This window comes from Centruroides sculpturatus, unplaced genomic scaffold (genome assembly GCF_000671375.1).
Source record: "Centruroides sculpturatus isolate CEXI.00-Female unplaced genomic scaffold, Cexi_2.0 scaffold1321, whole genome shotgun sequence".
NCBI classification, from domain to species: domain Eukaryota; kingdom Metazoa; phylum Arthropoda; class Arachnida; order Scorpiones; family Buthidae; genus Centruroides; species Centruroides sculpturatus.
In genome coordinates this window covers 180,698-207,623 of record NW_019385586.1, presented here as the reverse complement: position 1 = coordinate 207,623, position 26,926 = coordinate 180,698, and the positions used below count along the sequence as shown (strand labels likewise).

At 29.3% G+C, this 26,926-nt stretch overlaps 4 protein-coding genes across 9 annotated transcripts in view; 2 read left to right on the top strand and 2 right to left on the bottom strand.

Annotated features, from left to right (window-relative positions):
• The window catches only part of LOC111640357 (centrosomal protein of 162 kDa-like), a 17,307-nt gene extending 14,591 nt beyond the window's left edge, over window positions 1-2,716 (top strand). The window contains exons 5-10 of the mRNA XM_023386373.1: window positions 59-166; window positions 270-377; window positions 1,219-1,350; window positions 1,429-1,578; window positions 1,652-1,704; window positions 2,365-2,716. Coding sequence (XP_023242141.1) covers window positions 59-166; window positions 270-377; window positions 1,219-1,350; window positions 1,429-1,578; window positions 1,652-1,704; window positions 2,365-2,587 — 774 coding nt within the window. The 3' untranslated portion in view covers window positions 2,588-2,716. The remainder of the gene's footprint in view (window positions 1-58; window positions 167-269; window positions 378-1,218; window positions 1,351-1,428; window positions 1,579-1,651; window positions 1,705-2,364) is intronic.
• A 1,167-nt stretch (window positions 2,717-3,883) lies between these two features.
• On the top strand, window positions 3,884-13,481 carry LOC111640339 (NADPH oxidase 4-like). 6 transcript variants are annotated; one of them, XM_023386351.1, is made up of 18 exons: window positions 3,884-4,035; window positions 4,186-4,281; window positions 7,029-7,142; window positions 7,302-7,386; window positions 9,739-9,836; window positions 9,915-9,942; window positions 10,019-10,091; window positions 10,198-10,278; window positions 10,354-10,498; window positions 10,745-10,909; window positions 11,457-11,519; window positions 11,589-11,649; window positions 11,716-11,812; window positions 11,881-12,000; window positions 12,080-12,188; window positions 12,262-12,339; window positions 12,414-12,514; window positions 12,601-13,481. In XM_023386351.1, exons 1-18 carry the CDS (start codon window positions 3,937-3,939, stop codon window positions 12,719-12,721), a joined length of 1,734 nt encoding a protein of 577 aa, XP_023242119.1. In that variant the 5' UTR covers window positions 3,884-3,936; the 3' UTR covers window positions 12,722-13,481. The 6 variants fall into 6 exon arrangements, 4 of the variants coding, with proteins under 4 accessions (XP_023242119.1, XP_023242120.1, XP_023242122.1 ...); XM_023386352.1 differs by lacking the exon at window positions 10,198-10,278; XR_002759258.1 differs by lacking the exons at window positions 12,080-12,188; window positions 12,262-12,339 and having other exon boundaries at window positions 12,601-12,626.
• LOC111640356 (T-cell activation Rho GTPase-activating protein-like) lies at window positions 13,471-16,644 on the bottom strand (the record flags this gene model as incomplete). Its single annotated transcript, XM_023386372.1, has 6 exons — window positions 13,471-14,543; window positions 15,026-15,167; window positions 15,238-15,415; window positions 15,538-15,647; window positions 16,212-16,373; window positions 16,447-16,644. Coding segments are annotated over 6 exons (1,770 nt in total), but the record flags the coding sequence as incomplete, so codon positions are not given.
• Window positions 16,645-16,667: 23 nt separating this feature from the next.
• On the bottom strand, window positions 16,668-26,522 carry LOC111640355 (rho GTPase-activating protein 20-like). Its single transcript, XM_023386371.1, has 18 exons — window positions 26,342-26,522; window positions 25,995-26,143; window positions 22,679-22,777; window positions 22,220-22,308; window positions 21,461-21,560; window positions 21,234-21,298; window positions 21,013-21,162; window positions 20,463-20,504; window positions 20,238-20,322; window positions 20,088-20,165; window positions 19,944-20,010; window positions 19,568-19,708; window positions 19,317-19,492; window positions 19,082-19,243; window positions 18,408-18,517; window positions 18,108-18,285; window positions 17,391-18,037; window positions 16,668-17,355 (listed from the first exon to the last, which is right to left on the bottom strand). The coding sequence occupies exons 2-18, from the start codon at window positions 25,995-25,997 to the stop codon at window positions 16,920-16,922; spliced, it is 2,628 nt and encodes an 875-aa protein (XP_023242139.1). The 5' UTR covers window positions 25,998-26,143; window positions 26,342-26,522; the 3' UTR covers window positions 16,668-16,919.
• Window positions 26,523-26,926: the final 404 nt, after the last annotated feature.

Here is a 26,926-nt window from a genome sequence, read left to right as displayed (position 1 = left end):
TATTTAATATTTAAAAATTTTAAATAATTTATTTTTGTATAAATTATTATTTATATAGTCAGAAAAATTGAAAATAGAGATAGAAGAATTAAGAACAGAATATAAGAAAGTTAAAGAAGAAGCTGGACGTATAATTTCTGAAACGCAGCATGAAACGCAAGAGATGGTAAGGTTGATAAAATTTTAAAAATTTTGAATTAAAGTATCAATTTTGACATAATTTATGACATAAAACTTGAGAATAACATTGTTAAATTATATATATTTAGATATCAAAAATGAGATCTGAAATGGAAGATTTAAAGATGGAACATGAAAAGTCGGAAATTAGAGCAAGAACTTTAATTAGAAATGCTCAAAAAGAATCACAAGAAATGGTAAAAGTATTTTTTATGCTAATTAATTTAATATTTGAAATCTTTTTTAAAATTAAATTAGAAAGATATGTTGTATTAAATTAAATTTATTTTATCAAAACATTTTCAAGTGAATTTTAACTTTATATTCCATATTACAAACAGAATATTCATCATAAAAAGAACATAAAAGGCAAACAAATACAATTAATATATTATTATACTGTATTTTAATCATGTTTATGTGGTTCTTATAAATTAAAATTTTATCCAAATTCATTAAATTCATTAGCTTTTGAGTAATATTTCTAGTCAAAATAATTTTAAATCTGAAAATGGAATAAAAATTGTTATTTAAATCTTTAAAAAATAAAGTACAGATTCCATGCAATGAAGCAGAATTTATAACTGTTCTTAGGGTGAAAATCTTTTTCTATTATGAAAGCAGGATCAATGAGAGGAAGAAGCTGGGCTTTATAAGGGCTTAAGCCCTTATATGAGCCCATCTTCTTCCTCTCATTTAATTATAAATGAGTCATATAATTATGTTATAAATTCTTGTCATATAATTATAAATTTTAATTATAAAGTCTAGAAAATAAATTTACACATTAATTATGAAATCTAAAAATGTGATAAGCCTAGGGGTCCAGGAAGTCCTTGCTCTATGACTAAGACTCTGAGACTAGGTTTTGTTCTGTGTGACTGTATATGGAAGAAGATAATATAATTTTAAAATAGTCATTAAAGACTATTTTAAAATTATAATAGAGCTTCAAAAAGTTAATTTCTCAGATTAAATTAAAGAATTTAAATGCAAAATTATTATAATTATTATTTTTTAACTTTTTAAAATTTTTAGGCCAAACAATTAAAAACATTACATGTCAGGCATCTTCAACAAGCCTGGATAGAAAATATTTCATCTGCTAAAACTTATTCTGAAGATTATCAGAAGATTGCTGACTTAACAAATAAATTGGAAACAAAAGAAGTAAATGTTTATGATACTAATTTTTATAATTTATTGAAATATTTATGCAATAATTGATTCTTCCATTGTATTATTCAGATAATTATCAATCAACTAAAATTAAAAATTGAAGAGTATGAAGAGGAGAAAGAAAAAATTAAAATATTGGAAATGAGAAACTCAGATTTGGAAGACAAGCTTAAAGAGTTAAATATCACTTTAAATCGAATAATTAGTTCTCAGAATCCTGTAGGTATTTTTAAATATTGTGTAAATTAAATTTTGTATAATAGCAATTCACATAATTTTTTTATTTTTCCAGCAACAAAAGGAAATAAGTCTATTAAAAGAAGAAATAAGGATTCTGGATAGAAGGTAATTATTAAAGAAGAGAAAAAAATTCAGATTTAGATATTCTAATTAAGATAAGAACTTTATTGTTTACACATTTTTAGATATTTTATGCATTTTATTATATAAATATACTTAAGTGTTTAAATTGTTTTAGCCTTAGGCTAGATAATAAAATATTTTTATGACCAACCAAATAGTTGCACATTAAAAGATAGTATTGTTTTTTTTTTATTACAAACAAGAAAGATATATACTATGAAAAGATAACCATTTACCTAGAAGTAATTTTAAGTGTTTGGTACATCTCTCTTTAGAATTATCAGCTTTAGTCTATTTGCTTTTATTATTTAAAAGCATTTGCTAATGTCTTTACTTTAGAATGAAAGATCAAATTGCATTTTTAGTGAATAAAAGTTGATAAAAATAAGATTATTTTTTTCATAATAAACCAATATGCACCGAAATTCAAAATGATAAGTGTTCTGATTATAAATTTTGATATTAGAAGATATTTCTCTCATTCAATTTCATTTTGTCATGATAAATACTTTTTAAAGGATGTAAAATGTAGTCTGAATTATATATTTGCTTAAATAATAAAACTAAATTCTAAACTACAATAAAACTAAATTCTAAAATTATATAAACATATATAATTATTATTAAATTAATTACCCTTAGGCATAAAAGTAGAGAAGAAGAAATACAGAAACTTTTATTTAAATTGAAACAACAAGATTCAAAATACTTGAAGAAAGAAGTAGAAAAATGGCAACAGAGAGTAATAGACAAAAATAAAGAAATTGAAGGATTTCGTGAAGAATTGGATGTCATATTGAGGTTTTTGGAGGAACTGAAGCAGCAGGGTATCACCATACCTCGTGCCAGGTCTGCAGTGTTATAATGGACTATACTTACAAGTAAATTAGATGTTTTCCAAGAAGAATTTTAAACTGTAAATAAAATTATAATTTATGCAAACATTTAAAAAATAATTTAAAACAAGAAAATTGTGATATATTCATGTAAAGAAACCAAAAACTTGTTAATAGTTATATTTTTAATATATATAAATAATATTTATTTGTAAGGAAATTGTAAATATTTTTATAATTGAATATTTTTGTAATTATAATTTCTTGTATTTTATTTTTTGAGCATAAAAATACATTTTTCTGAAATTTATATACATTATTCTTCGAATGAATTGATTATAAAATTGATTTTTAGAATTTCATCCCACATCAAATATATTTATTAAGAATCACAACAAAATATAACTTTAAAATAAATTGTCATAATTTAATTAATTCTTTTTACCTCTATGTCCTTACTGTTTTACTTTTTTGTTCCCATATTGTCATAATTTAAAATTATTTTGCCTAAAATGCAAGTAAAGTAATTATTATATGATTTTTATTTTTACATATTTTATTTGATTTTTAAATTAAATGGAATATGTAAAAATTACTGCATTATGGCTATTATTAGATTTTAAATTTAGAAAAATGATTCATAATTTCTAAATTTATGGATTCTTTTAAGCATTTTTTCAGTAGTTGATATACTAATTTTTTATTTTTATATAATAAAAGGTCCTGTTTGAATGATTCTAAAGATAAATAATATAGAATACTTCAAAAATATTTACACAACTGTGATTAGCTTTATTTTCTATAACTTGATTCTAAAAAGTAAGAAATAATGCTTAAAATAGCTTCTGATTTAAATAAATTTTTAGAATAGATCTAACATGTTTTCAGTTCTAAAATTATATCACAAGACCTTACATTGTGCAGATGACCCTTCTAAAATTATAGAACAGAAGATACGACCTTACTTTACTACATCTGACCCCGTTCTAAAAATTATACAAAAGAAAGTGGCCTATAATACATATTTTCCTAAAGAAAATAGCCTATTTTACAGGGATAAAGGCATGCTTATGTTTTTAATAAGAAAAAGAAGAAGAAAACATGGACGACGCCAGGCACTTCACTACCTAATAAAAATTTTTAAGCATCGAAAGAGGTCATAGAATGCATAGAAGAGGTGCAACAATAGAATCGAGAAGACGACGAAAAACTTGAAAAAGTCGAGAGTCTCCTTGGTTAAAAAAGCGGGGGCGAACGAATTCGGGGAGGCAAAGCAAATCGGGGAAAAGCGTGGGCGTGGTCTACAGAGAGAAAGTGCAGCAGACGGAGCTGGAGCCTGGGGCTATCCTGACACCACGTGCAGAGGCAAGGACGTTCGATGTCAACCGTTTTAGCAAAAAGGAAAAACGCCATGTGTTGTAGTTGGAGCCGTTTAAGGCGTAGATGCTTGTTTTACTTGAAAAGATATTCTTTAGTGGTGAGTATATATAATTCTTTTGTTCTGTATCGCCACTCAGCTGACATCCAGGTAAAGGAAGGTAACATAGGAAATGTTGGAATTATGCCAAAGCGTGTTTTAACTGTCTGCTAACTTTCATCCTTTGCTTGTTTTATATTCTCTTTACAGATGTTCTGGACGGGTATCAATAGTTTAGTCTTTTGGACGACTTATAACGATTATAAAAGGCAACCGGAGCATTATTATCTTCATCAGATTTTAGGAGTAAGTCCTTAATTATATTTTTATATTTATAAAAGTTTAGTAGGCGTACGGTGGAGTCGTACAGTCGGTGATTTTTAAGGCCGTTAGATTGTTATTGTGGTTCAACGAGGTCGCAGTTAAGATACAAAAGTCTGTTTCAGAAGTCAAACTCTAAACGGCAGAGAGGGAGATTTACAGTTTTGGGAGGCCCCCGTCCACTTTCTTTACTGATAACGTAATGATGATGTCTGGTCACTTCCGAAACACAAACAATATTTGTTTATTTTTGCTTTTAACAAACTATTTTCTACTTTCCGTTATGATTTCTAATATCAACACCCGTGACGAGTTTGTATTTATTTTCGCATTTTCTATATTTAAACATTCCCAAAAATTGTGCTGGATTTATTTGGGAATGTTTCTCCATTCCGTTCTAAATTAGAATTTACTTTTAAATTATTTATAAAAAATCGAAACAATTTATAATTAATGATATCACCAAGGCATTTAGATAAACGTTTATTTACTATACATAACATCAAGGTTAAAGGGATTGAATGGGGAGAGCTCAATTTATATATTAGTTCACTTCAAGTGCACGAACAAAAGTAGCATTAAAAAACTCTCCACAAGAGAAAAGAAGAGAGTTAATTTTCTATAACCGACTGTAAATGTCAAAAGAAGGTTAAACGATGCAATTTTCTTTTCTTTCTTTTTTTTTTTTTTTAAATTCTCTCCAGCTTTTTATACAAGTTTAATTCATTTGAGAGATTAGCTTAACAAGAAAAACTATTACCCCACTTAATAAAAGTCACGTTCTTTTTTTAAATGTAAATTTGCTGTATTCAAAACTTGTGAACGAACTAAGATTTCGTCAAAATCTGCATATTTTTTGAGCTGTTATTTAGATATAAAATCGGACAGACAGACACATGAATGAATATATTACGTTAGCGCTTTCTGAGATTTACATACAAGCGGTAATTACGGAAAAAAAACGGTAATTATTGACATCATATCACGTGGGTGGTGTGAATCATCTGAGAATATCAATAGTCATCTGCACATCTGTCAATTATCAGGGTTCTAATATCCCGAAATAGAAAATTCTTTATCCTTTTCCACTACTGGAAATATCCGGTTATCCGCAGATGATTATAAAACGTTAGGTTAATGAATCACACACTTATTATATAGAGAAATAAATGTCATTATTATCGAGATATCAATCAGTCGTTTATAACGAGTACAAGTTTGATAATGGCGAGATAATAACAAGTCACTGTATCAATGAACGATTGTTTTAAACGGGAATAAAAGAAGATGAAGGTCGACATATACTTTTCAATAATAATAAAAAAGGAAGGAGTGAAAGGGAAAAAAATGAAAATTCTAAGAATTCTATTAAAAACAAAAGCATTTACGGAGCACAGATCGAACATTTGATCGGGATAAAAAGGGGTTAAAACAAAGATCAGGAATGCCAACGTGGAAAAAAATCTGAAAAGAAGAAGAAGATTGGACGATAATCGCTTCCAAATTGACAAGAGGACATTGTTTTGATGTCCTTAAACCATTTTATTCGTCGAAATTCCACCTAAATTTTAACAGCATCGAGAAAAAAATGCTTTTCTATAATCGGATCATTTATAATTTGGATATACACCAAGCAAATGCTGCACTATTTACGACGATAAAATGACTAGAAATTTAATAAAGATATTTTCCGGTTCTTGTCCTGTTCTCTCCTTGTAAATCCCCAATATTGGATGCGACGAAGATAACGACCTGCTTTAGAACTGTTAATTTTCAGAACGGAAAGGCTTCAGGCAAATGTTAAACCTTATTATTCGATAATTAGTTTTGTGCACCATTTTCCTACGGATGAATGATAATCGTTTCGAATTCGACAAAAGGACGTTGTCACAATGTCCTTAACCCATTTAGTCTCGTAAGAAATTGTGTCCAAATTTTAAATCTACCGACTAAAAGCCCCCGCCCAAATTCGTCTCCCGGTTTCGGGTGCCGAAAAAATAATTGCTCCAGGCAAACGTCGGGATGTTAGTATTCAGTTAATTACAGTTTCGTATCCCATTCTCTTATCGTCTTGTATTGAAAAAGGCCGATAAGGATAATTATTTTCTTTACTGGTTACACGTATAATTTGCTACTCGCATCTGGGTCAGGATGATTAGTCGTTATCCCGACGATAATTAACCGTTACGTGATACTAGTACTATTGCGGATAATTACTATCTTGTCGGATGATGCTTAATTAACTCAGATAATAACTGAAGTTAACTATCCTAATCGCACTGCTTAATTACGATTAAGTCATTATCATCATTCGGATTAGCTTAATTTCTTTAAGTTAAGCCACTCGTTAACGACGTAAGATTGGGTAATTAATTACTGTTCCGATGATAATCCGATCGGGATAATTAATTGCTGTTTACAAATGATAATTAATTGCAAATCTGTATTCATTCAAGCTACGTGTAATTAGCTTGGGATCTTTGATAAGTTTACATCTGATCACATTTAATCATAAGCAAAAGAAAGAACATGGTGATTCATTTTTGAGAGTTGCTGTTGACATATTGGTGATTATGTCCGGTACGAAAATTGTCATATGACCTACTTACAAACCCTAAGTTCTTACATAACAAGTTTTATTTTAATTATATATAAATATATATATTTTTTTAAACTGGAGTTTTAGTCTAATACTCTATTTTTTTTTCTTTTTTCTTTTTAATTTCCTTTAGTCAGGTTTGTGTTTATCTAGAGCGACAGCTGCAGTTCTGAACTTCAACTGTTTCGTCATTGTCTTACCCATGTGTAGGACGGTTACTTCGATATTCAGATCTATATTCGGAGGAGTAAGTAATAAAGTTTCGTGTAAAAATTCTAGGAAAATGGCTTTTAAGCTTATCAAGCCATTAAGATGTTTGGAAAAAAAAAGATTGTTTTTGATGTAATTAATTATATAACCGACTAACCTATCAAATTTTCTTTCTTTTCTCTTTATTTTTTAATAGACTACCATAAAAAGTATACAGATATGGATAGAAATCGGGAAAAGTTTCCATATATTATGCGCTGTTACCATCGTTATTGCTGCAGGTAATTTAATTAAAATATTTTTGAAAAGTTTTAATAGTTGAAATGTATAACAGATGGCGCTATGATTTTTTTAAGGAATAAATTAATGGCTTGGCAGCACTGCATTGTTTACAATTGATTTAAATCAAAAGCCCACTATACTGATGCAAGATAAGTTTAGTGGCCTATTAAACCTAGAACCGCGTAACCTCACTTCAGTAAAGTTCAAGGCGTTTTCTATATTGCATACTAAGCTGAATTAATGCATATTAATCCCTAAATTGATATGATATGCACTAATATAACTTAACTACCAAACCCACGTTGGTAACGCAATGTTTATGTACCCACACCAATACAGTACTTCAACCCTATTCTTATGCAAATTTCCGATTCGATTTGTGTAATTAGTGGTAATATTTGCATCTAAACTGTGTTAAGTGATGCGTTGCTCGCAGTTTAGACCCATTATTGTTGCAAGAATACTTAACATGTTTCAATTGCATCTGCACGGTGACTGAATCATAATTTAATACAAAACTTAATATTACACATGGCATGTTTGCAGCTCATCATTAAATTGCAATCCAGTGCATATTTTTCTGTTATATTTAATGCAAATTATTGATGATTTTAATAGAATGTTTCTGTGCTTATTGATATATCATCAGCTGCAATTTAAGTACAGTTGCAATTTCTGTAAGTACTTTTAATTCAGTTTAAGTATTTAAATTGCAATTTCTGACAACTCAATACACAATTAGGATACAAAATTAATGCAACTGTTTGAGGTATATTATTCATTTTAGTGAATCATGTAACTCTGTAATTGCTAATTTAACTATAAAGTCGCCAGAACATTTAAAAAATTAATTAAATCTAACTTTAGCATGATTTAACTTTAATATCTTCCGCCCTATACTTACAATACACAAACTTGATTCATTGAAACCACATAATCTGCAATTTCAACGAACAAACTTACAATTTTGCTTGATATTTTTAAGAAAGAGGATAGATTCTCTGAATCGAGTAATAAGAATATGGAGATTCACTTATTACTCTTTCATGTCAGATCGAATTACATTTTCTTAAAACATCATTTTATTTATTTATTTATTTATTTTTTATTCATCTGCTTTTACACAGGATCTTAAGGTATATCTGGATAAAGACACTTGATTTAGCACAATTTAATACATGTGACTTGTTTTTTAAAAAAATCTCAGTTCGGATATCAGCTGTAAATATATATTCATGCCCTCCTTTACTGTTTTGAAGAAAGTTTATTATATAAAATTAAAGATAATTAATTATATTTTTGGTTTAGAAATGATTGAAATAAACTCCAATTTACGTGTAGAAGTCTGTTTGAAGTAGAGTAAACTGACACCGATGCCACTAAAGTTGAGTAGTTAAGTGTAGATAGGAGCTTTATGCTGTTTTTTAAATAAAAATTTAAAATATTAAATATATTTTAAGTTCTAAATTTATTTAATGATACATATGTACAGATACCTTAAATTTATCCATAAATGGTATAATAGTTGCTTATATCTATAGATATACAATATATCCAGTGGCAAATTAACATACTTGACGCTTAGGATCTTCAGATAATTCGGGGTCCGTTGAAGGTTCTGTTTAATATTTATAAATGAAATTTAATATACAGTTATTTCTATTTGGGGCCCCTCGAGCTCGAAGGCCTCAAGCTAGGAATTAGTTTGCTTATAAGGTAATCTGCCATTTGAGTATACTGAAGATTTTATGTCACAAATTTCTGTCGTCTGAAACCAATATGGCGGCACTAAAATTCCTATATTTTCTGAATGGATTTAAATTAATATGCGATTACAATGCGCTAGTTTTTTTTAAATATGAGTAATATTCAAACTGTTTTATTTATTTATTTATATTTTACATGATTTTTTTTAAACTTTCAACATCTGCACTAGAATATATAATTTTCAAGGATTTATCCTTGAACTTGCACCTAACTTTTCTGTTTAACAGCGGGTAGGGAGAAGGAAAAAAAACGTGTAAATGCAGACGTTAACTGGTCCCATAGGAATATGTTCACGTGACGAATGCAAATTGTGATTCGATCACATCCCCCATTTAGTATTTACATCACGAAGAGACTTGCAATTTATATTTATTCTAGACCCATTTTAAAATTTAGGGATTAATATAACTTATAGCATATATATATATATATTCTTTTAACTGTTAAATTATAGAAACCATATATTACATAATGCTTTTATGCACTTCCTTATTTAAAAAAAAATATATATATATATAAATAACAGCTTTCAATCAGTAAATGGAGAGGCACACTTACTGATAACTTGTAATTTATTGGTACAGTTATTCATTCAGCTGCACACGTGGTCAACGCGCACAACTTCTCTCAATATTACAACCCCCACTTCCCAGAAATAAATATGGCATCTTATAAATATGAGGTGAGAGTCAAATCTTTTGAAAAAATAATAAACACTAAAGTTTTATTTTAAAAAATAAATCAATTTTTTTATTTTTAGAATTCTTTTCTGATGATTATTCGTTCAGGTATGAGTCATTTTTGCGTTTTTATACATGAAATTAATTTTTAAAAATCCATTTATTAATCATTTTATTTTTATAGTTCCTGGTATTACTGGTTTGTGTATGATTGTTATTCTTTTTTTATTAATTACTTCATCTTTAAAGCGAATCAGGTAATTCTAACAAAGAAAAAATGATTTTTTAGTCTTTTTTTAAGGCATTTTTTTTCTTGTTTTGGATTTTTTATAATAATTTTTTTTTTACTTTATTTTCTTACAGGACAGCTTTTTACAATTTATTTTGGTTTACACACAGATTATTTATTTTGTTTCTTCTATTATTGTTTTGTCATCCTATGGGGTAAACGATTTTTTAACATTAAAATCATTAAAGTACAGATTTTTTAAATTAAGATTGTTTTTTTTTCTTCTTTAGTGGAGTGTTAAAGGAACAAAGTAACGTGGATAAACATGTTCCGGGTTGCATCCCTGTTAATGCTACTTTAGAAAATTTGCTAAGTAAACCCGCCGATCATCCTATTTGTAAAGAAGCGCCAGTATTTGTGCCACAATCTTCCGAAGTAATTAAAAAAATATATGTATAAGGTAGGACCCCATTATGGCCCACCAAGTTTAGACTATTATTTTGACCAACTTCAATTATTTTTTTATTTTTTTACTGAGAGGTAACTAAGCTATCACTTAGAGTCTAGGTCATTTCTTGGGGAAAAATTAGTCAGAATAATAATCCAAATTTGGTGGGCCATAACGGGGTCCCTACATTAATAAATTACGAATTAAATTTTTAATAAAATCTACTTTTCTAGACGTGGAAGTGGATAGTAGCCGCTTTAGTTGTATACGGAATTGACGTTGCCATAAGATTAATTCGAAGATGTTCCGCCGTTCAAGTACTCGCTCTGAGGATTTACGGTGGCTCTGTTCTAGAATTGAGGTTATTAAAAGCGGGTTTTAGAGCACTTCCGGGGCAGGTGAGGAGAAAATTACTCTATTTTACTAAATAACACTCAATAGAAGCGATTAGTAAATTAGATTTGTCATAGTTGAAGTTCATACGACACTTTTTATTACGCGTTTTTAGTACTAGTAATGATGATACTTAAAAAGCAATTTTTGCATTCTTAGCAAGTAAAATGAATAAGTGATGACAATTAATAATGAATTAGGCGTACCATTTAAAATGATAATCCTTTAAATGTTGATACATTTTAAGACGATATTATAAACATTTTTTTTTTTTTACTTTAAAAAATTATAAGATCATTTTTCAAGTGTGTTTATAAATTTAAAATGCACTCCGAATACTTTATATGAGTCGAAATAAATCTTGATAAGAAGTTCACTTCAATATATTTATACAGTAAAACCTGTTCAAAACGGAAACCTGCCAAACGGAAAATATTCGGTTCGTGAGATTCCAGTTTACCCAGGTTTTACTGTATATAGTTTTTATATTATTATTATATTTATATATTTGTTTTATGCATTAATTATATTAAGTACTGTAATATATTACAGTACGTTTTACTGCAATGTCCAGCTATATCGTCATTTGAATGGCATCCATTTACTGTTAGTTCGGTAAGTGGCATTGATGTTTTTTTTTCTATCGAATCGTGTTTAACTTAAAATAATAAACAAAAATTGCAGTGCCCGACCGAAAAGGAACCGAGTTTTACTCTACACATAAGAACTAAAGGAGATTGGTCATGTGAGTCAGTTAATATTTTTAGTATTTATTAATGATTTAATTAAAAAAAAAACCATTAAATTTCAGATAGCCTTCAACGACATCTTCTCGAAGAAATGGGTTTTAGTGGATTGAATATTAAATCCTCCGAACTGTTAGTTAATCCTCATCGTAACGTCACCGGGTACTGTTAAGTACAATTATACTTTATCGGCATAACGAGTCTTAAAATTAACTTGCGACTATTTTTAGTTTATATGTAGATGGACCATTCTGCAGCAACTCGGAAAGTGTAAGGAATTACGAAATTAGCATTTGTATAGCCGGAGGAATAGGCGTTACTCCATTTGTATCAATTCTTACTTACTTAAGGTGATTATAAGTTTCAGCAATGATTGTTTAGCTGTAGGGAAAGTTCAGTACAGTAAATGATGTGTATCTTTTGTTGTAGAGTAGATGGGAACGTCGGTAAAATGCAGAGACTTCATTTTATTTGGGTTTGTCGAGAAATCGAAACGTTTCTATGGTTTGCAGATCTACTCTGCGATCTTCATAGAACGGTGAGCAAAACTATAAACTAAATTGTTTTTTTTAATGCAGAAAATAAGCCATTATAATTAATTATTTTTACAGTTTTGGGATAAAAATAAACCAGATTTTCTCGATATTCAGTTATATTTAACGTGTCCAAGTATAGGAACAATTGTTAGGGTAAATGATTGTGTCTAATAATGGAAAAATTTCTGACTAAAACCATTAAAATACAATTTTTATCAAATGTTTAGGGTATGATCGGTGAACAGTACGGCCTTTTAGAGGCTAGATTACATATCGGACGTCCGAAATGGAAGAAAGTATTCAGAAATTGGACCGAAATTTATGAAAAGTAACGACGTGGAATTCATTTAATACTACATTTTTGTTAATGCCGATGTATTTAATTATTTATTTATTTATTTATTTTGTATACAGAATACGAGTTGGAGTATTTTGTTGCGGGCCGAGATCTTTAAGCAGACAGGTAGGGAAAGTTTGCAAAGAAGCAAAAATTTCTGGCGGAACGTTTGTCTATCATAAAGAATCATTTTCTTGATGTAAAATATTTATATTAACGTAAATTCTCGATATATCCCGCAAAATGTAAGATGGCTTGCGTACCGAAAAATATAAAACAACGAGCATCGTACTTTATAATATAGTGCCATCTTTTTTTTTTAATCTATTATTTTACTATAATTTTCGAAGACGAAATATACATTCGTATATGTAATACGCTGCTCAATATTATCTTTCGTAGTAAAGTGTATGATATGTTATTAAATATTTTTTTGCTTAAAAACTAACATGTAAGCTTCAAATTTTTCAGTTTAGTGACAGAATTATTCTTTAAAATGTAAAATTAAATATTAAATTAAATAATATATTATCCTAAGAGTAGCCGAAAATCAGGCATATAGATATTTGAATATTAAAGATCGGGCTTAATTATTGTTTATGTCTGTTTAAATTGAGTTCAAGTTGTGGATAAAATATAAATTTATAATTATATCGAAACAATGAATATTTTCTTATCTAAATTATAAAACAATGGGAATAATCTAATACTAAATAAAAAAAATTATCTTGATAGTACTGTACATTATACTGTATATAACTGTTATACTCGACCTACAACCATTCAAGGTTAAGATTATCGTTATTAACCTGTTTGTAAATTGTTTATGGATTCAGGTCAGACAATTGTACATACACCTTCGTCTGCGACATCATCAAAAACTTTAAATATTTCTAGTAAAGTTTGTGTATTATTATTATTTTTTTAGAATACAAAATAAAATTAGATTACTTTTAAATTTAGTTTAATTGAATACTTACAAAAAACTGTACAGGATGTGTTAGTATTAATGTACAATTGTTACCGGTTGGAAAAATAACTTAAACGAACGATTCCTCCTCGCTGTTTTTACTGTCCAAAGAAAGAGTTCTAACGACGGGAGGTGGAGGGGGACGATAAGGTGGCGGGTGCGCAAACATTGCCCTTAATTGAGCAACACTCCAACTGATTTCGTTAGGGCACGTTTCCGAACGACTTCTGGATGGTTGAGCCAATTGAGCGTCACTCACGTGAACCGGTGGCAAATGTCGAAGCCGAACCGACGTGCCCTCGCTGACGGCCCTCTGTAAGCATCTGTGTATTTTTGGAGACGAATCTAAATTGTCCTCGCTATCTACTTTAACCAATACTGCCCTATGGGTATCGGCTAATTGCTCGTTATAGAGTCGTACCGATTCTTCGTATAATTGTTTAGCTTTGGCGCTTAATGATAATTGTTCTTGCTTCCTCATATCGGCGTTGGCTTTCATGGTTGAGGAATCGCGCACTAGTGAACTGCTTCTGGATATATTAGGCGTGTTATCGCCATCCGAATCGATGAGATCGATGTGGGAGGTAGATTGACTTCGTTTCCATCCTGGTGATCTGCAATGAGCTGCGAACCATACCGCGTGACGATCCGCTCTGTGACCGTATAACAATCTTCTGGGATGAGGAGATGAAGGTTTGAGTGGTTTCATGGGTGGAGATGGAGCTCTCCCTTTACGATGAAGGGCCGGCCGCTTTTGAAATAAGGAATCTTCCGATGCCAGATGAGGATTTTGCATACTGTGACACCATTTGGTTGGTGTTTTATCAGTTCGAACTAACTTACGTCTTCTTACAACTTGACAGCACGTTCCACTGATTGAGGATAAATGGGGAACACTTTTTGTGCATTCTTCGTTTTCGTTGTATAATTGTGTGTCACTTAAAGTTAGACCAGAATCACGGCTTATATTTGTAAGCGAAAGTTTCGCACTCGTTTCTAAACAATCTCTTTCTAAACTGTCGACTGAAGAATCATCTCTTCTGAAACCACCTGTAAAAAATTCATTTTAAAATAATGATATTCCAATATGCCTTATAGATAGGAATGATCTAGAATTTTCTATATGATCCGTTATTTTTATTAAATTATTTGATTTTACTAAAAGTAAAAATATTCATTTTTAAACGTTAACCAGCATTTAAGCCAGTGGGGTGTCGTTCTGTCTAATACGGGGGTGCTGGTGCAGGAGTGTAAAGTTAAATTTAAAACATATGAAGTCAAAACGATTCTATTAGGGCTGCCTGCCGCGTGCTTCCTGCAGCAACACCCCCAAAATACACACCACCAGCCGTAACCGAGCAAAACTCAATTGAACTGATCAGTACATCTGAAAATATTTATTATCGGTGAATACTGCACCACGTGGTCTACTCGTAATGATTACAGATTGCTTTAGGCTGCCAATATAAACACGCCGTTGATTTCTAACAATTAAAAGAAATATAAAAAATGCGTCTTATAGTCGAACTTACCTCCTCCACCGTGAAAACTATCAGATTCTTCCGCTCCAGAATCCTGCCTTTCGTCCATGATTTGATTGTATTCTTCGTGAAATAAAACTGGCCAATTATCGATAAGATAACACACTAATGATGGTGTCTTTTTTGATACATCCTATAACAAATCTCAAGATTTATTAAAATTTCAAAACCAATAAATTGAAATATTTTAAAATATGTTTCACCTCAGACATCAAAAAAGACTTTCCAGGATCAGTAGGACATAACAGAGTAGGGCCCATGCAAACAGCAAGATTATATGAAGTCATTTTATTTTCTGAAGAATATTGACTTATCTTCCATAAAACACACAAAAGTTGTTTAAGAAGTTGAATATTTTGAGGGGGTAATCTATTCAACAAACTGCAATATAATACATTACCTTAAATCAATTTTAAAATGATTTAAACTCCATTGTTTTCTATGGAAAGTCAGTTTTTTTAATAAATAAAAAAATATATATTAAAAATAATTGGAAATCATACTTGGTAACAGTTTCTTTTCTTTTCCATTCTGGTTGAATATCAACAGTTTCTAACCACTCCTCATACAAATTAGAAGATAGAAGACAATCAGGCAAACATCTCAAATAATCCTAAAATATCAAATATACAGTAATGCAATATAATGCCAATATATATCAGTTTACTTTTGCATAAATAATACTTTTTTAAATCATTAAATTTCTTATTTTACATCTGCTTTATCTCGCTAATCTAGCAAATAAAATTTAAACACGAAGCACTAGAGATTATTCTTGTGTGATGATAACAATGATAATGCACATTTAAGTCACATTATTCGTAGCAGTTTACTATTACAAAATTTTAGAATTTATTAAATCGAGAATAAACTCTACGACCAATATTTTATTTGAATTTATGTATATATTTGCTTTATAAAAACAACTTACAGATGTATTATTATATATAATTTAATATATAGAATTTATAATGTAGAAATTCTAAGAAACGTAGCGTATAAGAAAAAAATATATATATTTTTTCAGTGGCCCTTACGTGCTATGGCATTAATTATACATATCCCACATACAAAATTTCTATATTTAATGATGTCATAATACTAAATATATTCAAAAGCCGTTTAGCAAGTCAAAAATGTATATAATAATTAACATATAAAGTACACTTGTACGAACCTTTAATACACAAGCCAAAACAATAGTTGGCTTCATTTCTATTTTATAATCGGGATTTTTATCTAAAGCTGTCTTCATTTCTTTACATGCCTTGGTTGTAGCCGATTTTCGAAAGATGTCAACGGTATGAGGTCCCTTCTCGTACAATTGATCTAAAATTGCCTGTAATAACAGTATTTAGGTAAACACATATTGGCTTTTCGATTGATAGGCCTATTTCTAATGGATTATTTACCGATATAGGCTTCGGTAGACTTTGTTGACACACTTTTTCCAATGACTGACCGAACAGTTGACCTCGGGAAACACAATTCTTATCTTCCTGGTTCACGTTTTGCTTACTAATTTGACGACGGAATGGCCAAGGAATGAATGGACCTTTTTTCAATTTTTTTGTTTTCTTCTTATNGTATACAACAAGCCCACTCACGTCCCGTTATACATTCCTTCAACCTCCAATGATCCACATACTTATAAGCTTTCAGCGTTTAGAGCTCTAGTTAGAAGGGCATTCTATTATTGCTCCAACGTATACTGCAGGCTGCAAGAGTTAGATAGTCTGAGAAGTGTGGCTAGGATGTTGGGGTTTGGAGCAAAAGTTTTTGAAGGAAATTTTTACTTTTAAATTTAGTTTAATTGAATACTTACAAAAAACTGTACAGGATGTGTTAGTATTAATGTACAATTGTTACCGGTTGGAAAAATAACTTAAACGAACGACTCCTCCTCGCTATTTTTACTGTCCAAAGAAAGAGTTCTAACGACAGGAGGTGGAGGGAAACGATAAGGTGGCGGGTGCGCAAACATTGCCCTTAATTGAGCAATACTCCAACTGATTTCGTTAGGGCACGTTTCCGAACGACTTCTGAATGGTTGAGCCAATTGAGCGTCACTCACGTGAACCGGTGGCAAATGTCGAAGCCGAACCGACGTGCTCTCACTGACGGCCCTCTGTAAGCATCTGTGTAATTTTGGAGACGAATCTAAATTGTCCTCGCTATCTACTTTAACCAATACTGCCTTATGGGTATCGGCTAATTGCTCGTTATAGAGTCGTACCGATTCTTCGTATAATTGTTTAGCTTTGGCGCTTAATGATAATTGTTCTTGCTTCTTCATATCGGCGTTGGCTTTCATGGGTGAGGAATCGCGCACTAGTGGGTTTTGGATATATTAGGCGTGTTATCGCCATCCGAATCGATGAGATCGATGTGGGAGGTAGATTGACTTCGTTTCCATCCTGGTGATCTGCAATGAGCTGTGAACCATACCGCGTGACGATCCGCTCTGTGACCGTATAACAATATTCTGGGATGAGGAGATGAAGATTTGAGTGGTTTTATGGGTGGAGATGGAGCTCTCCCCTTACGGTGAAGGGCCGGCAGCTTTTGAAATAAGGAATCTTCCGATGCCAGATGAGGATTTTGCATACTGTGGCACCATTTGGTTGGTATTTTATCAGTTCGAACTAACTTACGTCTTCTTACAACTTGACAGCACGTTTCACTGATTGAAGATAAATGGGGAACGCTTTTTGTGCATTCTTCGTTTTCGTTGTATAATTGTGTGTCACTTAAAGTTAGACCAGAATCACGGCTTATATTTGTAAGAGAAATTTTCGCACTCGTTTCTAAACAATCTGTTTCTAAACTGTCGACTGAAGAATCATCTCTTCTGAAACCACCTCCTCCACCGTGAAAACTATCAGATTCTTCCGCTCCAGAATCCTGCCTTTCGTCCATGATTTGATTGTATTCTTCGTGAAATAAAACTGGCCAATTATCGATAAGATAACACACTAATGATGGTGTCTTTTTTGATACATCCTATAACAAATCTCAAGATTTATTAAAATTTCAAAACCCATAAATTGAAATATTTTAAAATATGTTTCACCTCAGACATCAAAAAAGACTTTCCAGGATCAGTAGGACATAACAGAGTAGGGCCCATGCAAACAGCAAGATTATATGAAGTCATTTTATTTTCTGAAGAATATTGACTTATCTTCCATAAAACACACAAAAGTTGTTTAAGAAGTTGAATATTTTGAGGGGGTAATCTATTCAACAAACTGCAATATAATACATTACCTTAAATCAATTTTAAAATGATTTAAACTCCATTGTTTTCTATGGAAAGTCAGTTTTTTTAATAAATAAAAAAATATATATTAAAAATAATTGGAAATCATACTTGGTAACAGTTTCTTTTCTTTTCCATTCTGGTTGAATATCAACAGTTTCTAACCACTCCTCATACAAATTAGAAGATAGAAGACAATCAGGCAAACATCTCAAATAATCCTAAAATATCAAATATACAGTAATGCAATATAATGCCAATATATATCAGTTTACTTTTGCATAAATAATACTTTTTTAAATCATTAAATTTCTTATTTTACATCTGCTTTATCTCGCTAATCTAGCAAATAAAATTTAAACACGAAGCACTAGAGATTATTCTTGTGTGATGATAACAATGATAATGCACATTTAAGTCACAATATTCGTAGCAGTTTACTATTACAAAATTTTAGAATTTATTAAATCGAGAATAAACTCTACGACCAATATTTTATTTGAATTTATGTATATATTTGCTTTATAAAAACAACTTACAGATGTATTATTATATATAATTTAATATATAGAATTTATAATGTAGAAATTCTAAGAAACGTAGCGTATAAGAAAAAAATATATATATTTTTTCAGTGGCCCTTACGTGCTATGGCATTAATTATACATATCCCACATACAAAATTTCTATATTTAATGATGTCATAATACTAAATATATTCAAAAGCCGTTTAGCAAGTCAAAAATGTATATAATAATTAACATATAAAGTACACTTGTACGAACCTTTAATACACAAGCCAAAACAATAGTTGGCTTCATTTCTATTTTATAATCGGGATTTTTATCTAAAGCTGTCTTCATTTCTTTACATGCCTTGGTTGTAGCCGATTTTCGAAAGATGTCAACGGTATGAGGTCCCTTCTCGTACAATTGATCTAAAATTGCCTGTAATAACAGTATTTAGGTAAACACATATTGGCTTTTCGATTGATAGGCCTATTTCTAATGGATTATTTACCGATATAGGCTTCGGTAGACTTTGTTGACACACTTTTTCCAATGACTGACCGAACAGTTGACCTCGGGAAACACAATTCTTATCTTCCTGGTTCACGTTTTGCTTACTAATTTGACGACGGAATGGCCAAGGAATGAATGGACCTTTTTTCAATTTTTTTGTTTTCTTCTTATCGCCTAATAAGAATAGTTTTATTAAGTGTTAATTTGTTTTTTTAAATATAATTAATTTGATTGCCTTTAACGACTTACCTAATTTATAATTATCATCCGACGTTTTTCTCAATATAAAAAAGCATTTAGGCTTATTTCTCGAATCAGACTGGCCAATTTCCGAACGTTGTAAGGATTTTCTCATCATATTCATTTTGATACAAAATGGATATTCGTGTCCTGTAAAAATGGGATTTAAAAATTAAAAAAAAAACTCCAAATATAATTTCAAGGATAGATAAACAAACGACATAAATCCATAAAGAATGCAAATGGTGATTTAAATTTCCGCAGCACATGACTTTCAATTTAAATTACGCTCGAAAATAGCCAAATAAAAATAATGACAATGATTTATATTTTATACGAAAATCAAATAGTTATACTGAATTTTAATTTATTATATTTTAAATACCTATTAATGGATAGGGCGAACCGTCTTTTCCATATTTCGTCCAGAGCCGATAATGATGATAATCTTCCTAATTAGTTTTAATATAAATTAATTTTTAAAATATTAAAATAATACACTTCAATAACTGAATTAAAATATACTCACATAACTATCTAATGCTTTCAATAATAAAATAATACAGTCACGAGCTGTGTGGCGACTAGTTATTTTCAAAATCGTTTGCTAAAATAATATAAATTATATATTAAAACATAAATTACACATTAAAATTTAATACCTATTATCAAGACTTACCCTATTTTCAGAGTTTGATTTGCTAAATGATACTTGAATAGAGAGAACTCTAGGAATTTCCTTATCTTTGGCTGTATCAATGAGCCTGTAATTTTGTAGGAGGGGAGAAAAAAAATATATATATGTACAAAAAATCATATAATAATTTAAAATGTAATCTAAAGAAGATAAAGCAAATAACGTGATAATTTTAATGGGAAAATATTGCTATAAAATGAAACTTACTCTCGAAGAGTATAGTACCAACTGTCTTTCAGATGCACAGAACTGAAAATGAAAGAAAAATATTATCGAAAAGTCCTTAGCCAGAAGCGACGAGGGTGAGGACTACGTGACAAAAGTCATTCAACCTTTGAACGGACAAGGGGTCAAAACAGATTTGGCAAATTGCAAATGTCATTCTGATATTTATCTTAAAGGCAATAAAATTTTAAATTAAAATGCATCCTGTATTTTACATAAAGAATTGCATTTTAATGCATTGTTATTGTCGTGTAAGATGAACAAATTAGAAATCAAATTACTGTACGAATACATAATTAAAGCGTCAAGTAATACACGTGTTTATTTACAGCATATAATATTTCATTTTTAGTACAAATCTTTGAACCAGAAATTATTCAGTTAGAGAAAATATTTCAATCATATTATTATGTATTATGTAATAGTCAATAATTGCAATTTAATTTGTTTGCATTTATTTACAAATGCCGGAAGTACCGTTAAAAGCTTAATAGTAAAAGTCAATAGTAATAAACTGATTAACGATAATCACCTGAATGTAATTACTTGGTTAGTTGTTGGCCATCCTATTACAAAAGAGCTATTGCTAATTGATGCACTTTCCCAAACATCGTCCACACAATCTGCCAGCCACAATTCATTTAATGGTATTTTTTCTTTCAGGCGATAAGTTTTCGGGGATCTAAAAATAAAATATTAATATATTTTCCTTCGTTTCATAAAAACTATTTAAAAAATTAGACTTTTTCCTACCTAGCTTTGGCGATTAATAGAAGATCGTTAAATAAAAAGATATGTCTTTGGTGCCTTTGCATTCCCTATTTAATGAATAAAAAGTCGATTATTTTGTAGTTACTTAGAATATAATTTTCATAAAATTGATGTGGACTTCATAAGATTTATATTCCCTCTTAAAACTGCTGGTTTATTTCATATTTTAGGTTATATTTCTTATTTATTTGTAACCTTATTTTACTTACTGTAGTGAATATAACTTCTGCACTTCTTAAGAAATTCCGAACAGGTTCTTTTCTGAATGCCGAAGAAGTGAGCCATTCTTTACCTACTTGATTTGTTGGTCTGATAAAAGATATATGAACGAACAGTAGATTAGTTTAGGTCTATAAAACTCCTTTTTTTTTACTTTATTAAGAGGATTAGTTATTGTATTAGAGATTAAATATAAGAAATGATATAATACGTACATACCGTGCTGCATAACTATGTATATAGTAACTATCTAAATATAGTAAGAAGCCAATAAAGATATATCAGAATTAATTAAAAATCTAATAAGCCCTGCCTATTATTATTTAAGGGCGTGTTTGTTTATTGAATGTTATTAAATAGCTGCTGGGAAACTATATTCTGTGACGGTATTCTTTTTAAAACGGAAATGTAGGCCAATTCTTTTAACTCCTACACAATACACAATGAAGAAGACAGTTGAGAGAAACGGTATCTCTGACCTCAGCACCTCACAACAGCATTTATAAGATTGGCTCGTGTATCTAATTACTATTTCCCAAGGTCACTTAAGAAGGTTTGACTGAATGGAATGCGATTCCCCTCTTTTGCACCGCTACCTAGACACGACACCTGTGCCTAACTTACATCTGGATAAGTAACTTAATCGATGACATACATAAGTCTACCGGGCGAAATGGAAGCCTTCCAATTATTTAGAATATAAAATAGCTTGTTAATAAATAATTTATAAACTAAATTGAGATACTTACTGCACGGAATGGGTGAATTTGAGCTTGTTAGTGAAGGATCTTTGCAATCGGAAATTTGTTACGGATTTCGTTCGATATAACGTTTTCTTCTGTAAAAAAAACAACTCTACTCTTATTTCTGTATATATTATTTATTAATATGTAACAATATACTAATTAATACAATAAAAAATCAAAGCTATCTGTACCTAAAGATACTAAAAATAAAATTCTCCAAAACCTTTTTATTTATTTTCTTAAATATAAACTGTTTAGGACGGAATAAAAAATGTTTAAAAATTTTTATTACAGTTTTAAAAATGGCAATAAAGTGATTTTTTTTGAAAAAAAAAAAATTGTTTTATAATACTTTAAAGCAGTTTTATCGAATTAACCCTCGATTTTGGCTTGTTTAAAACGTCGTAGCTTATATATTTCTCTATAGTTTGATTATTATTATTATTATTATAGCCTATTTACCTTATTTATTGGATCACATTCTTCTAAATGAAGATTATCGTATGGAAATAATAATTGAATCTCTTGTAAATCGTTCAAGCCTTCTCCTCTATTTATCATCTAAAAATACAAATAAAACAAATTTAAAACTTCTAAATCGCTGTTATAAATATCCATTATTAATATATGTTATCGATAACAATATATTTTAAAGAAACTGTGTCCGGGATGTATTCTGATGTAACTTCTTATCTAGTATTTAGCCTCTGGGAAAAAAGCACAGATCTTAAACGAGCCATGCACCAACAGGATCATCACTATGTAAAAACATGTCTAGGAGACGAGTTGTTCTATAAAATAGCCAGGAAATATCCGACAATTTATAAAAAGAATAGTTAAAATACTTGAATACTCTGAAGTTTTAAAACTTACTCTAATCATTTTACATTTATACTAAAATATTCTTTATTTATTATTCCTCTTCATGAAATATTTATACAGTATAATTGATTTCAAAACTTCTGGTATACGAAGGAAAAATACTAATAATTCAACCAGAAAGTATAGATAAATCTAATTTATTATAAGTTTTAAATGAACCTTAAGAATATTTCGATGAAAATTGATAAATGACATTGACTTTTTGTCCTTAATCTAAATTATGCTTCTTTTTCGCCACTGAAATTATACTTTTAAATCAATCATTAAGAATAAAAAAAAAACAACAATTTACTTCTTTAAAGTACATATTTTAAAGCCTATATAATTTGTTAACATTTGTACAATTATCACATATTTTCTTTTGCCACTGAAGGATATATATAAATTTTCTTTTTTTAAATAACTCGTAGAAACAATTAAACTTAGAAAAACAATAATATTAAACCTTGGCGAGTTTTTGAGCAATTTCTTAAATGAAATAGAATTTATGTTTAAAAGAATAGAGGAAAAAATTCTAAGGATTTCCTGTTAAAAATTAAAAAAAAAAAAGCATTTTTTCCACATATATGTATAGAATTATAAAACAATTCGACCTAATTCTGTTAGTCAAAAACCTCAAAATTAATATTCTAAATTCGTTTAATGTTTATCTATAAAATGGAATTGTAATTAAATTTATTTTAAAACAATTATAATTAATTAATTTCATAACAATTTAATTCAATGATAAATTACGAAATGAAATAGAGTTAGAAAGGGATGTAATTATATATTTTATCCAGTTTAATTTAAACATTTTAAATATAGAAAGAATAAATTTACAGTTAACGTCTTAATTTATTATACTGTAGTTAATTATTTTAGGTACTTACGGTATGCTAGGAGTATCCAAACATTCTTAACATGCGTTATAAACTGACTGCTCGGAGAAACAAGCTCCAAGCGATACGAAAGAGAGGCTGAGCAACTTGGCTTGTCCTACATTAGCCCTTTACCTATGCTTATTAATGGCATTTCCATATTCCACGTGCTTATAAAGTAACTCCATATGCGTCAAAGTAATTATAAATCCTTATATTATATTATTAATATCGTTATTATTATTCATTTTTAGTATCGATGATGATGTAAATTGTAAATTTATAGAGTATAAATTGGTTTAAGTTAGTTAATTAATTAATTATCTTAATGTATACATACCATACACTTTTTTTAAAGCAAGTTTAGCTACTAGTTATTTAATTTTAAACGGTTCAACGATGATGTATATGTTACATTAATTAACTTTGAAGTTTGGAATCTTTATTTAAGTTTTGGCCCTTGGTCAGAATGTTTATATTAAAAACTGTAAACAAACCACGTGTATTGTTTACATACCTATTTTAAAGTAATAAGTCTGTACGAAGTCGAATAAATCATTTATTTAAAAAAAAAACAAGACTAAAATAAGGTTATAGGGCCAATATTCTAATACTTTTCATCAAAATGGCTTTCGGTCATGCTGCCAGAAATGAATTACACGTCCTCGATATACCAATGGTTTAAAAATTATTTATTTCTGTATTCTTATTACTATAATTAGCGAGAGATAAAATTTTAGTTGTTAAGGAAATAAAAGAAAAAAAAAATGCTCTTTTCTAATCGATATTATGAACTTGAATTAGTTTAAAATACAAATAAAAATTATTATTATTATTATTACGTGTTTTATATATACATTGGATATGAATTTACAAATTGTATCCGGGAAATGCGCTTGAAAATTACTTAGAATCAAACGTAAATATCCTAATTTTGTTTGAATTTGTATTCAAATTTCATTAATTAATTGTTTTCTTTTTCTTTAATATTTTAAATTTTAATTGAGTAATTAAACATTTTGTAATTTTCGAAAATGAACTTTTCTACGTTATGAATTTAAGTCATTTATTTCTTGTCAAAAACAATACTAATTAATAAGATAAAAAATATATATATATATTCTAACCAGTTTCTCAACGGTTAAAAACTAGTATAAGTTTGAATTATTCCAAGAATTAAACGTCACGAATTACTTGTTACTCGAGAACAATTTATAAAAAGTAAAAATATTTTCATTTAATGTATTGTTCATAAATAAGAAAAAAAAGTAAAATATATATAGTACCATTTTCTGAGTTATTTAAAGAATTTTTTAAATTAATATAAATCATAAATAGTTAGATATTTAGAATATAAATACTGTCTTACACTTAAATATTACACATGAATATTTAAACAAATATATTTACTATTAGTAACATAGTTTTATGATTCATATAGAACATAAAAGACCTTAGAAAAGGAAGAAAAAATTAAAAAAAATAAATAATAATATAAATTAAAAGTGATCATTTATAATTATAAATAAAAACGTTTCTTTATCAGAAGTCGTTGAACTATATAATTATTATAACAAAAAAGAAAACATTGATATTTACTGATACAAAAAGATTTTCTATTCTTTATAAAAGAGAATTGAAAAGAAGACTTTTTAGAACTTCAAACGTTAAATCTCTTCCGCAAGTTTTTCACGTCCGGGCATTCCTGTTTTCTGAGAAATTAGGAGCGTTATGCACAATTATCTTATTGAAGGGCATAAAAAAACAAAAGAAGATGGAACTTTTCTTAAGAAAATCTCGCCAAATATACTTGTAAGAGCGAAACGAATTCAAAAATATATATAATTGCGCGTAAATCAATCAAAACACACTTAAAAATTATGCACATTGTATTCAATTTTGTAAGTGTAAAGTGTATAAATTTCAGTGTAAGTGTCCTTGATTTAATTAGAATTTTACTACTAAAAATAGAATAAAATTTCAAAAGAAAAATCCGAACGTTCTGGAAAATTAGTAAAGTTTATTTATAAACTTACCATAATTTATTTCTTGTGAAGAAAATGACATGGTGGACGAAGAAACTGGATGATGTTTAAGCTTTGAAGAAAGTGAACCCATTGGAAAATGTAAGGATGGTTTTTGATGACGTAACAACTTGGCGGTCAACTTGGTTGATTGACCGGCACTGAAAAAATAAGAACTATTATTCTTAGATAAATCTTAATAATTCAAATTAAATTTTTATGATGGGGAAAAAAAGAACTGAAAGAATCTAAACGCGTTAAAGAAACTCTCTGAAAGTATTAAGATCAAGGAAAGAGATGAATATAGTCAAGGCCATTCTATAGCCAGCGGCTAGTAAACATCAAATCGGTCATTCAACTTATAAAAGATTCATAATGTTAATTTTCATCCAGGAAGAATTTTGAAAATTTTATTATGTAGAAAATTGCCGACAAATTGCATTGTGATGAGGACTCGTCTCGGATTAATACATTAATTAACACAAACAATATGTGTGTATTTTTCAAATTTACTAAATCCATGATAAATAATTTTTTTAAATTTATATTAATGATTTTCTCGTTCAAGTTTAAAATAATAATAAAAACATATGAAGTCAAAACGATTCTATTAGGGCTGCCTGCCGCGCGCTTCCTGCAGCAACACCCCCAAAATACACACCACCAGCCGTAACCGAGCAAAACTCAATTGAACTGATCATTACATCTGAAAATATTTATTATCGGTGAATACTGCACCACGTGGTCTACTCGTAATGATTACAGATTGCTTTAGGCTCCCAATATAAACACGCTGTTGATTTCGAACAATTAAAATAAATATAAAAAATGCGTCTTATAGTCGAACTTACCTCCTCCACCGTGAAAACTATCAGATTCTTCCGCTCCAGAATCCTGCCTTTCGTCCATGATTTGATTGTATTCTTCGTGAAATAAAACTGGCC

Bases quoted from the DNA above. Each gene is read 5' to 3' on its own strand.
- LOC111640355 (XM_023386371.1), bottom strand. The intron at 21,299-21,460 runs GTAAGTAAAATA...TTCATTAAATAG, and splicing joins CAGAAGTTATATTCACTACA to GGAATGCAAAGGCACCAAAG. The intron at 20,011-20,087 runs GTGAGTATATTT...AAAACTAATTAG, and splicing joins TGAAAGCATTAGATAGTTAT to GAAGATTATCATCATTATCG.
- LOC111640339 (XM_023386351.1), top strand. From the start codon at position 3,937: ATGTCAACCGTTTTAGCAAAAAGGAAAAACGCCATGTGTTGTAGTTGG. The intron at 9,837-9,914 runs GTGAGAGTCAAA...TTTTATTTTTAG, and splicing joins TGGCATCTTATAAATATGAG to AATTCTTTTCTGATGATTAT. The intron at 12,001-12,079 runs GTGATTATAAGT...CTTTTGTTGTAG, and splicing joins TCAATTCTTACTTACTTAAG to AGTAGATGGGAACGTCGGTA.